The sequence below is a fragment of the Canis aureus genome, chromosome 16 (genome assembly GCF_053574225.1).
Source record: "Canis aureus isolate CA01 chromosome 16, VMU_Caureus_v.1.0, whole genome shotgun sequence".
Lineage (NCBI taxonomy): Eukaryota > Metazoa > Chordata > Mammalia > Carnivora > Canidae > Canis > Canis aureus.
Genome location: NC_135626.1, coordinates 50,286,181 through 50,299,189, shown reverse-complemented (window position 1 = coordinate 50,299,189; position 13,009 = coordinate 50,286,181). Strand labels below are relative to the sequence as shown.

At 37.0% G+C, this 13,009-nt stretch overlaps 1 protein-coding gene across 4 annotated transcripts in view; it reads left to right on the top strand.

Moving 5' to 3' along the window:
- Positions 1-13,009, top strand: part of LOC144286872 (uncharacterized) — a 112,263-nt gene that overhangs the window by 97,493 nt on the left and 1,761 nt on the right. For 2 of the 4 annotated variants that reach the window (XM_077853941.1, XM_077853942.1), the window contains exons 14-18: positions 8,305-8,430; positions 10,235-10,288; positions 11,250-11,303; positions 12,145-12,249; positions 12,779-12,832. In XM_077853941.1, the coding sequence (XP_077710067.1) occupies positions 8,305-8,430; positions 10,235-10,288; positions 11,250-11,303; positions 12,145-12,249; positions 12,779-12,832 (393 nt within the window). The remainder of the gene's footprint in view (positions 1-8,304; positions 8,431-10,234; positions 10,289-11,249; positions 11,304-12,144; positions 12,250-12,778; positions 12,833-13,009) is intronic. The other 2 variants (XM_077853944.1, XM_077853943.1) reach the window with 1 other exon arrangement.

Genomic DNA, 13,009 nt, shown 5'->3' with positions numbered 1-13,009 from the left:
CGACATTTAATAGTGAAGCTTGCAAATTCCAAAGATAAGGAGAAGATCCTTAAAGCAGCAAGAGACAAGAAATCCCTGACTTTTATGGGGAGGAGTATTAGGGTAACAGCAGACCTCTCCACAGAGACCTGGCAGGCCAGAAAGGGCTGGCAGGATATATTCAGGGTCCTAAATGACAAGAACATGCAACCAAGAATACTTTATCCAGCAAGGCTCTCATTCAAAATGGAAGGAGAGATAAAGAGCTTCCAAGACAGGCAGCAACTGAAAGAATATGTGACCTCCAACCAGCTCTGCAAGAAATTTTAAGGGGGACTCTTAAAATTCCCCTTTAAGAAGAAGTTCAGTGGAACAGTCCACAAAAACAAAGACTGAATAGATATCATGATGACACTAAACTCATATCTCTAAATAGTAACTCTGAACGTGAACGGGCTTAATGACCCCATCAAAAGGCGCAGGGTTTCAGACTGGATAAAAAAGCAGGACCCATCTATTTGCTGTCTACAAGAGACTCATTTTAGACAGAAGAACACCTACAGCCTGAAAATAAAAGGTTGGAGAACCATTTACCATTCGAATGGTCCTCAAAAGAAAGCAGGGGTAGCCATCCTTATATCAGATAAACTAAAATTTACCCCAAAGACTGTAGTGAGAGATGAAGAGGGACACTATATCATACTTAAAGGATCTATTCAACAAGAGGACTTAACAATCCTCAATATATATGCCCCGAATGTGGGAGCTGCCAAATATATCAATCAATTATTAACCAAAGTGAAGAAATACTTAGATAATAATACACTTATACTTGGTGACTTCAATCTAGCTCTTTCTATACTCGATAGGTCTTCTAAGCACAACATCTCCAAAGAAACGAGAGCTTTAAATGATACACTGGACCAGATGGATTTCACAGATATCTACAGAACTTTACATCCAAACTCAACTGAATACACATTCTTCTCAAGCGCACATGGAACTTTCTCCAGAATAGACCACATATTGGGTCACAAATCGGGTCTGAACCGATACCAAAAGATTGGGATTGTCCCCTGCATATTCTCGGACCATAATGCCTTGAAATTAGAACTAAATCACAACAAGAAGTTTGGAAGGACCTCAAACATGTGGAGGTTAAGGACCATCCTGCTAAAAGATAAAAGGGTCAACCAGGAAATTAAGGAAGAATTAAAAAGATTCATGGAAACTAATGAGAATGAAGATACAACTGTTCAAAATCTTTGGGATGCAGCAAAAGCAGTCCTAAGGGGGAAATACATCGCAATACAAGCATCCATTCAAAAACTGGAAAGAACTCAAATACAAAAGCTAACCTTACACATAAAGGAGCTAGAGAAAAAACAGCAAATAGATCCTACACCCAAGAGAAGAAGGGAGTTAATAAAGATTCGAGCAGAACTCAACGAAATCGAGACCAGAAGAACTGTGGAACAGATCAACAGAACCTGGAGTTGGTTCTTTGAAAGAATTAATAAGATAGATAAACCATTAGCCAGCCTTATTAAAAAGAAGAGAGAGAGGACTCAAATTAATAAAATCATGAATGAGAAAGGAGAGATCACTACCAACACCAAGGAAATACAAACGATTTTAAAAACATATTATGAACAGCTATACGCCAATAAATTAGGCAATCTAGAAGAAATGGACGCATTCCTGGAAAGCCACAAACTACCAAAACTGGAACAGGAAGAAATAGAAAACCTGAACAGGCCAACAACCAGGGAGGAAATTGAAGCAGTCATCAAAAACCTCCCAAGACACAAGAGTCCAGGGCCAGATGGCTTCCCAGGGGAATTTTATCAAACGTTTAAAGAAGAAACCATACCTATTCTCCTAAAGCTGTTTGGAAAGATAGAAACAGATGGAGTACTTCCAAATTCGTTCTATGAAGCCAGCATCACCTTAATTCCAAAACCAGACAAAGACCCCACCAAAAAGGAGAATTACAGACCAATATCCCTGATGAACATGGATGCAAAAATTCTCAACAAGATACTGGCCAATAGGATCCAACAGTACATTAAGAAAATTATTCACCCTGACCAAGTAGGACTTATCCCTGGGACACAAGGCTGGTTCAACACCCGTAAAACAATCAATGTGATTCATCATATCAGCAAGAGAAAAACCAAGAACCATATGATCCTCTCATTGGATTCAGAGAAAGCATTTGACAAAATACAGCATCCATTCCTGATCAAAACTCTTCAGAGTGTAGGGATAGAGGGAACATTCCTCGACATCTTAAAAGCCATCTATGAAAAGCCCACAGCAAATATCATTCTCAATGGGGAAGCACTGGGAGCCTTTCCCCTAAGATCAGGAACAAGACAGGGATGTCCACTCTCACCACTGCTGTTCAACATAGTACTGGAAGTCCTAGCCTCAGCAATCAGACAACAAAAAGACATTAAAGGCATTCAAATTGGCAAAGAAGAAGTCAAACTCTCCCTCTTCGCCGATGACATGATACTCTACATAGAAAACCCAAAAGTCTCCACCCCAAGATTGCTAGAACTCATACAGCAATTCGGTAGCGTGGCAGGATGCAAAATCAATGCCCAGAAGTCAGTGGCATTTCTATACACTAACAATGAGACTGAAGAAAGAGAAATTAAGGAGTCCATCCCATTTACAATTGCACCCAAAAGCATAAGATACCTAGGAATAAACCTAACCAAAGATGTAAAGGATCTATACCCTCAAAACTATAGAACACTTCTGAAAGAAATTGAGGAAGACACAAAGAGATGGAAAAATATTCCATGCTCATGGATTGGCAGAATTAATATTGTGAAAATGTCAATGTTACCCAGGGCAATATACACGTTTAATGCAATCCCTATCAAAATACCATGGACTTTCTTCAGAGAGTTAGAACAAATTATTTTAAGATTTGTGTGGAATCAGAAAAGACCCCGAATAGCCAGGGGAATTTTAAAAAAGAAAACCATATCTGGGGGCATCACAATGCCAGATTTCAGGTTGTACTACAAAGCTGTGGTCATCAAGACAGTGTGGTACTGGCATAAAAACAGACACATAGATCAGTGGAACAGAATAGAGAATCCAGAAGTGGACCCTGAACTTTATGGGCAACTAATATTCGATAAAGGAGGAAAGACTATCCATTGGAAGAAAGACAGTCTCTTCAATAAATGGTGCTGGGAAAATTGGACATCCACATGCAGAAGAATGAAACTAGACCACTCTCTTTCACCATACACAAAGATAAACTCAAAATGGATGAAAGATCTAAATGTGAGACAAGATTCCATCAAAATCCTAGAGAAGAACACAGGCAACACCCTTTTTGAACTCGGCCATAGTGACTTCTTGCAAGATACATCCACGAAGGCAAAAGAAACAAAAGCAAAAATGAACTATTGGGACTTCATCAAGATAAGAAGCTTTTGCACAGCAAAGGATACAGTCAACAAAACTCAAAGACAACCTACAGAATGGGAGAAGATATTTGCAAATGACGTATCAGATAAAGGGCTAGTATCCAAGATCTATAAAGAACTTATTAAACTCAACACCAAAGAAACAAACAATTCAATCATGAAATGGACAAAAGACATGAACAGAAATCTCACAGAGGAAGACATAGACATGGCCAACATGCACATGGGAAAATGCTCTGCATCACTTGCCATCAGGGAAATACAAATCAAAACTACAATGAGATACCACCTCACACCAGTGAGAATGGGGAAAATTAACAAGGCAGGAAACAACAAATGTTGGAGAGGATGCGGAGAAAAGGGAACCCTCTTGCACTGTTGGTGGGAATGTGAACTGGTGCAGCCACTCTGGAAAACTGTGTGGAGGTTCCTCAAAGAGTTAAAAATAGACCTGCCCTAGGACCCAGCAATTGCACTATTGGGGATTTACCCCAAAGATACAAATGCAATGAAACGCCGGGACACCTGCACCCCGATGTTTATAGCAGCAATGGCCACGATAGCCAAACTGTGGAAGGAGCCTCGGTGTCCAACGAAAGATGAATGGATAAAGAAGATGTGGTTTATGTATACAATGGAATATTACTCAGCTATTAGAAATGACAAATACCCACCATTTGCTTCAACGTGGATGGAACTGGAGGGTATTATGCTGAGTGAAGTCAGTCAGTCGGAGAAGGACAAACATTATATGTTCTCATTCATTTGGGGAATATAAATAATAGTGAAAGGGAATATAAGGGAAGGGAGAAGAAATGTGTGGGAAGTGTCAGAAAGGGAGACAGAACGTAAAGACTGCTAACTCTGGGAAACGAACTAGGGGTGGTGGAAGGGGAGGAGGGCGGGGGGTGGGAGTGAATGGGTGACGGGCACTGGGGGTTATTCTGTATGTTAGTAAATTGAACACCAATAAAAAATAAATTAAAAAAAAAAACGAATAAATTTTGGATCCAAAGAAACACTGAAAACATAGATAAGTCCTATTATTTGGACTATAAAAAGTGATGGAAAAGACAAGTATTTGGGTGTAAAATAGCATGAAAAACACTCCGGAAGGATATTATTGCAGAAAAATACAAAAATAAAAGAGAAAACGTGGGAGATTATTAACTTGAGATTATTAACATTCCATAGCCATATAATAGCACTCATTCACTTTCCCAGTCAGGGCTCTTCAAACATTCAGGCTACGATATATAGAAGTTTGCCTTTTTATGACGCTATATAATGTCCCATTCCCTATTTGAGATTCCATGATCTAAAGGCCATATTCTCAGGCATCCCCCTTAATGAATTAGAAACAAACTCTGAAATATAACTAAAGGTGAATAAGGGCCGAAATGTAGTGGATCAATGAAAATATTATGCTAAGTGAGAGAAGCAAGTCACAAAAGGCCACATATTATATTATTCCATTTATATGAAATGTCCAGGATAGGCAGATCTGTATTACTGCATATTAATATTTCTGTTTGGATTTCAGAAACTATCTCCTCATATAATATATTGACCCTTAATAGTTCCTGACATTTCCCCTGATACATAAATTAGTGATTGCCTTGGATTGAGGTTGGGGCAGTAGGTGAGAGTTACAAACTATAGTATGAGATTTCTTTTTTTCCTAATGAGGTTTCTTTTCGGGATGATGAAAATGTTCTAAAATTAGATCATGGTGATAGTTGCAGGATTCTGTGCATATCTCAAAAATGTGCATTTATATACTTTAAATGAGTGAATTATTTGGTATGTGAATTATATCTCTTTTTTGTATAGTTTTTTTTTATTGGAGTTCAGTTTGCCAACATATAGCATAACACCCAGTGCTCATCCCATCAAGTGCTCCCCTCAGTGCCCAAATTATATCTCAACAAATTTTTTAAAAAATGTATAATGGCCTGCTGTATACTTTTAGAAGAAAATAAAGAAGAAAAATAATATGAAGCTTCTATTTAAATATTGTCATCTACAATTAGACAAAAAATATTCTATGCAAATGCAATGACTTAGTTGTTTTTTGTCTAATAAAGAAAAATAAATCTGAGATCCTATAGTATCCCAAATTTCTGAGTTAATTCTATCTTTGTAATATCCTTTCATGTTAATGTCTTTAAATATTGATTTAAAAATATACAGAATCTCTACATTTTTAAAAAAATTATCTCAAGCTAATCACTGAAGTGATTATTAATTTACTTACATAGAATAAAGGAGTAAGAAACTCTGTGTCAAAGAAAAGTCAGATCCACATGCAGAAGAATGACACTAGACCATTCTCTTACACCATACACAAAGATAAACTCAAAATGGATGAAAGATCTAAATGTGAGACAAGATTCCATCAAAATCCTAGAGGAGAACACAGGCAACACCCTTTTTGAACTTGGCCACAGCAACTTCTTGCAAGATACATCCATGAAGGCAAGAGAAACAAAAGCAAAAATGAATTATTGGGACTTCATCAAGATAAAAAGCTTCTGCACAGCAAAAGAAACAGTCAACAAAACTAAAAGACAACCTACAGAATGGGAGAAAATATTTTCAAATGACCTATCAGATAAAGGGCTAGTATCCAAGATCTATAAAGAACTTCTTAAACTCAACAGCAAAGAAACCAACAATCCATTCATGAAATGGGCAAAAGACATGAACAGAAATCCCACAGAGAAAGACATGGACATGGCCAACAAGCACATGAGGAAATGCTCCGCATACCTTGCCATCAGGGAAATAGAAATCAAAACCACAATGAGATACCACCTCACACCCGTGAGAATGGGGAAAATTAACACGACAGGAAACAAATGTTGGAGAGGATGTGGAGAAAGGGGAACCCTCTTGCACTGTTGGTGGGAATGTGAACTGGTGCAACCACTCTGGAAAACTGTGTGGCGGTTCCTCAAAGAGTTAAATATAGATCTGCCCTACAACACAACAATTGCACTGCTGGGGATTTACCCCAAAGATACAGATGCAATGAAACGCCGGGACCCCTGCACCCCAATGTTTATAGCAGCAATGTCCACAATAGCCAAACTGTGGAAGGAGCCTCGGTGTCCATCGAAAGATGAATGGATAAAGATGTGGTATATGTATACAATGGAGTATAACTCAAGCCATTAGAAACGACAAATACCCACCATTTGCTTTGACATGGATGGACATGGAGAGTATTATGCTGAGTGAAATAAGTCAATTGGAAAAGGACAAACATTATATGGTCTCATTCATTTGGGGAATATAAAAATTAGTGAGGGGGAATAAAGGGAAAGGAGAGAAAATGAATGAAAATATCAGAGAGGGTGACAAAACATGAGAGACCCCTAATTCTGGGAAATGAACAAGGGGTAGTGGAAGTGGGGGAGGTGGGCGGGGGTTGGGGTGATTGGGTGATGGGCTGAAGGGGGCACTTGGCAGGATGAGCACTGGGTGTTATGCTATATGTTGGCAAATTGAACTCCAATAAAAAAATAAAAATAAAAAAAAGAAAAGTCAGGTTATTAGCTTATTAGCTCATTACACAGTATTAGCTTATTACACAGGAAGATCAATTGTAACAGCTAAATGCAAATATTGATATGTAACACACAAATTGTAAATCCTGTTCCTTATGCTTGGTGTAAACAGTAGAGTTTTCAAATGCATAGGAGTCATGAAGCTGACTCTATGGAATATGGTGAATAATTTTATATCTCATCCTTAACTGCCAGAGGTTTAATTTGCTACAGTTCAATGAATCAAAGCTCTAGTAATATTTTAGAACTTCTGGCTCATGGTAGGGATGAATATAGGATAAAATATTAGAGTATACATATATTGCTTTATTTTTTAATTTCATATTGCTAATGAGTGTCAGTGTTATATCTGTGTTTGACTTACATGTGTTTCTTAACAGATAATGGAAAGGTTAAATGAAAAAGTTAATGGATGCATTGAAAGCTTTTTCTAGTGAGTGGCAAGTTACTGTAAAATTGTACTATTTTATTTTTAAAATGATAGGGGGAAAAAAAACAAAAAAAATAAAATGATAGGGGGAAAAAGAACAGAGAGGCAAACCAAAAAACAGACTCTTTTTTAAAAAGATTTTATTTATTTATTCATGAGAAACACAGAGAAGGAGAGAGAGAGAGAGAGAGACAGAGAGAGGCAGAGACACAAGCAGAGGGAGAAGCAGGCTCCACACAGGGAGCCGGATGTGGGACTGGATCCTGGGACTCCAGGATCACGCCCTGAGCCAAAGGCAGACGCTAAACTGCTGAGCCACCCAGGGATCCCCCCAAAACAGACTCTTAACTATAGAGAACACATTGATGGGGGCTAAGGAGTGCACTTATTGTGATGAGCCTCGGGTGTTACATGAAAGTGTTGAATCACTATATTTTTCACGAGTCTAATATTACACTACATGTTAACTGACTGAAATTAAAATAAAAAGATAAAAAAGTACCATTTAAAAAATATCTTTTCAGGGGATCCCTGGGTGGCTCAGCGGTTTAGCGCCTGCATTTGACCCGGGGCATAATCCTGGAGTCCCGGTATCGAGTCCCGTATCCGGCTCCTGGCATGGAGCCTGCTTCTCCCCCTGCCTGTGTTTCTGCCCTTCTCTCTCTCTCTCTATGTCTATCAAGAATAAATAAATAAATAAAATCTTTAAAAATATTAAAAAAAATATATTTTTTCAACTTATCCAAACTGTTACATTTTGTCTTTATACTATGTTTCATCAAATACTTACTTTCAGAGTCCTATACTGCATTTATTTAAACAACTTAAATTTTTTTAAAGATTTATTCATTTTATTTATCCATGATAGACATAGAGAGAGAGAGAGAGAGAGAGAGAGAGGCAGAGACACAGGAGGAGGGAGAAGCAGGCTCCATGCCGGGAGCCCGACGCGGGACTCGATCCCGGAACTCCAGGATCGCACCATGGACCAAAGGTGGGCGCTAAACTGCTGAGCCACCCAGGGATCCCAACAACTTAAATTCTTTTTTTTTTTTTAATTTTTATTTATTTATGATAGTTACAGAGAGAGAGAGAGGTAGAGACACAGGCAGAGGGAGAAGCAGGCTCCATGCACCGGGAGCCCGATGTGGGATTCAATCCCGGGTCTCCAGGATCGCGCCCTGGGCCAAAGGCAGGCGCCAAACCGCTGCGCCACCCAGGGATCCCCAACAACTTAAATTCTTAACACACAATTAAAATTCTGTATTTTGGTAAGAAATTTGACAGAATTTTTTTTTAATAAGACAATAATATCATTTACCTCACCAATATTCAGATAACCCCATACCTTGACAGGCATATATAGAGAAAAATCATATAATTTATAATCTTCCCACAATTCTGAGTTCCCCTGCCAGAATTATTGATTCCATTATTCAAATTTGCTAGCCAATCTCAAAGGCAAACTTATCCTCTGCTGCATTAGATGTACACAAATCCATTGCTAAGAGTATTCTCTTTTTTTAAAGATTTCACTTATTTATTTATTGTTTTGTTTTTATTGAAGTTCGATTTGCCAACATACAGTAATACCCAGTGCTCATCCCATCAAATGCCCTCCTCACCCAGTTACTCCAACCCCCCCGACAAACACTGCTTCCATAATCCTTTGTTCATTTCCCAGAGTTAGGAGTCTCTCATGGTTTCTCTCCCTCTCTAATTTTTCCTACTCAGTTCCCATCCTTTCTCTTATAAGAAATAGTGAAAGGGATTATATATTTATTTTAGAGAAAGAGAGAGATGGAGTACAGGTAGTGTGGAGGGATGGGGGAGAGGGAAAAGCAGACTCCCTGCTGAGCAGGAAGCCATATGCAGGGTTCAATCCCAGGACTCCAAGATCATGACCTGAGCTGAAGGCAGATGCTTAACCAACTGAGTCCCCCAGGCACCCTGAGAGTGTTCCTTTTATGACATTAAGGACCTGTATTTTGTTTGTGGTTTCCCGGTAATTCTATGTAGTTGTATGTGTCTCATTTTGCCCATTCATTACTTCCAAGTTGAAGGTGATCATTTTTTCAAGCACTGATGTTCCTGTCTTTTGAAAGGAAAAAAGATTGATGTCAGTGATCTGCTGAAAATTCTGGGAAACATGGGGATCGAGCTCAGTGAGAAAGAATTTGTGAAGCTGCAACAAACAGTGCCAATCAACAGTGAGCCATATGAGTGCCAGAGTAGCTTTTCTGGGGAGCTGGGTTTTGGGGGTCATTGTAAGCATTTCTAGAATATTGCCTCTTTATTTCTTCTATAAGGTACTGAAATGATTAGAAAAAAAGATAAGTTCACTGACATATAGATTCAATCTAGGAGTCACCAAGCTTATCAACTGAGAATTTTGCCATCAGAGTTGATGCAGATCATAATATTGCTACCCATTCCTGTTCCTGAGCAGCCTAAAGGAAAGGAAGGGAAGAAAAAGAAGGAAACTGAGGGCAGTGAGAGATTAGGAAAAAGAAAAAAAGAGAGAAGGAACATAAAGATGTAGTGATTTTTTTTTCTGATGGGAGTCTTCCCATCAGTCTTCTTGGTTGCTGAACACTATATACATTTTTGTCACCAAGACTATTTTCTTTTTCCCAAAATAATTTTTACTTGATGGAAAGATGGAACAGATTTCCTAAGGAAAGAGTAAAAGACTTTCTTTCTAGAATTACCCAAGTTTTCCAGTAGCTCTGTAACTGTCCATGTTCTCTTCCTTCGGATATAAATTGTGCTTTTTCTGTTTTTTTTTTTTTTAATAGCTGCTGGAAAAGTGTATCAGAACACATTGTTGGATGGTGTGAAGTCTATAAAAGGTATTTAAGAACCATGATTAGCAGAAAAGTCTGCTAAATGTCAACACAAATATCAACACAAAAAGTTTTACTACCAGATTTTGAATCATGTTTACATTTTTATTGAGATTTTTTTATTTTATTACATTCACCACACAGTACTTTTACATAATCGCCCATGTTACAGCATTGCAAGGAATCCATTGTCTCTTGAATGGATTTGAAATCTAATTTATACAACAAACTAGAGAATATCATAGGCCGTTTTTTCCTGGAAATTTGCCCAACGATGATACAAAGGATTTTGGAGTGATCTTTAGTATAATTTTATTACATGAATTAAGTTATTTTCTATAAAATGTTCTTTCCCAAAGACCAGTTAGCAACAACAGTAGCAACAACAATTTTAGAAAAGAAGCATAGTATATTGACCAAGAAGCTTTTTTACTTTCTCTTCCTATCAGTCCTTAGAAAAAGAGACAAGAAGGAAAAGTAGGAAGGGGAAGAAAAAAGGTTACAGGTTTTGCTGACAGTCGTCTCCTGCAGGTGGTAGTCAGCCATCTGACATCCCAGACCCTTGGAATAATGGCAGCCACCAACATTCCTTGAAGAATTTTGTGGTGAATGTGTTGTCCATGACACTCTTCCCTCTGAGAGCAAATGAATCACTTTTATCATCTTTTAATCATTAATACATTTTTGTGTATTGTAATAGCAAAACACTGATGATCTGAAACTTGAACTATCACTCTCATCTGATGCCTTGACTTTGTTTTGGGGACAGACATGCATAGTATTCTGTCTGTATTCACCATGGGGACAATCCTACCATTGGTATTCTTTTGGCCCCTTTAACAGATGAGTATTACTTAATATTGCAAATAATAACTTTATTTTTTGTCTCACAGTCTATCTCTTTTTTTATTTTATATATTTTTTTATTTTTTTATTTTTATCATCCTGTTTTTTTTTCTTCTTACAGCATATGGGAGAATTATAATGAAAACGTTGTTTGATGGATTGAAAGCTTCTGCAGGTCAGTAGGAAATTATATAAAACCAAGATCCTCAGGCTTTATGTAGTAGTTTAGTTTTAAATATTTTCTACTATTTTATTACTGATTTGTAAATATTAGCTTTCAACCTTTTCTAATAATATTTGCTGCTCATGTCCCATAATTTGCCTTTTTATATAGTAACCAAATCTATAACTTACCAACAACTTCTAAACTTTCTGGAGTTTTTAGACTAACAATATTTATTAATTAACACTAGATTCCCAAATCAGGATATATCAAGCAACAAGATAAAGCTTTTTTATTGTCAGTATTAGAGCAAATAACATTTTATTTTTTTATTTATTTTTTAAAAGATGTTTTATTTATTTATTCATGAGAGACACAGAGAGAGAGAGATGCATAGACACAGGCAGAGGGAGAAGCAGGCTCCATGCAGGGAGCCCGACGTGGGACTTGATCCCAGGTCTCCAGGATCACACTCCGGGCTGCAGGCGGTGCTAAACTGCTGCGCCACCGGGGCTGCCCAAGAGCAAATAACATTTTAGAAAAAAATTTTTAAATGCATAATACTCTGGTAAGGTGTGTAAATGAATTGATGTTGATAACCAGATAGTTATTCAGATAAAATTTATTCTCTTCTACTTTCACTCCTTGTCCAGTTAGGAAATCATACTTTTCAGTATCTTTATCTTTAAATTTGATATATGATCCTTCTTAATTCTGTATAGATATAGATGTATATATCTTATTGTATCTTTGAACTTCCACAAATTAAGAAGAAACATGTGTAATATCATTAAATTATTTGAAATAATTATTCTATAAAATTATTGAATGATCACATTTCATATTTTCAAAGGACGAAAGATTAATGTGCAATATCTGCCAGATTTTGTGAGCAATATATGTATTGAGCTACCAGATAAAGAACAAAAGAGACTGCTAAACAAACTTCCAGTTGATGGTGAGCCATAAAGATACCTTAATTGCCATCTAGAATACTTAGCTTTATGGTATGATGGGAGAAGTTTTTAAAAGTTTTTTAAAGTTCTCTTTTAGCTTTAAGAATACATTTATTTAAAGTAATTAGAAAAGGTATGTCTTAAGTTATATGGATACCCTCCTGTTCATTTTAATCCAGGCCATCAGGGGCAAAATAAATTTAATGTCATGACCTCTAGCCAAGGACAAAACCACAGGAAAGAATATGAAGAAATGTGATCTGGAGAGATTTTTTAGAAGAATTAGAGATCAAAGAAGAAAGAAATATCAGTGTAGAGAGTCTGTTAACAGTTCTGTCAGCTGTTTAGAATCGCATAATTCTCCCTTGAAAGTTCTCACATAGTCTCCTTTTTTTATATTTTTACTAGAGGATGAAATAACATATTTAATCAGTAAATGAAAACTCTCCCTGAAATTATGGAATATATGTATCATTTTTCTGACCATGTATATGACATTTTATCTGATATAGAGTGTGCTTTGCATTGTAGCTTCTGGGAAGATCTTTCAAGATAGATTGTTGGATGGTCTAAAGTCTTTCAAAGGTGAGTTAATGAGCAATTTGAGAGTTAACATTTTGATTTATTTCATTAGAGTTTTAACCAAGCCACCGTATTAGGAACTGATTTTTAAATGTAGTTTCTTTATTTTAACTGTGTTATTTTATGATAGAAAAATTTTTTAATCTTTATAAGTCCCACATTTTCTTATATTTTTCAAAA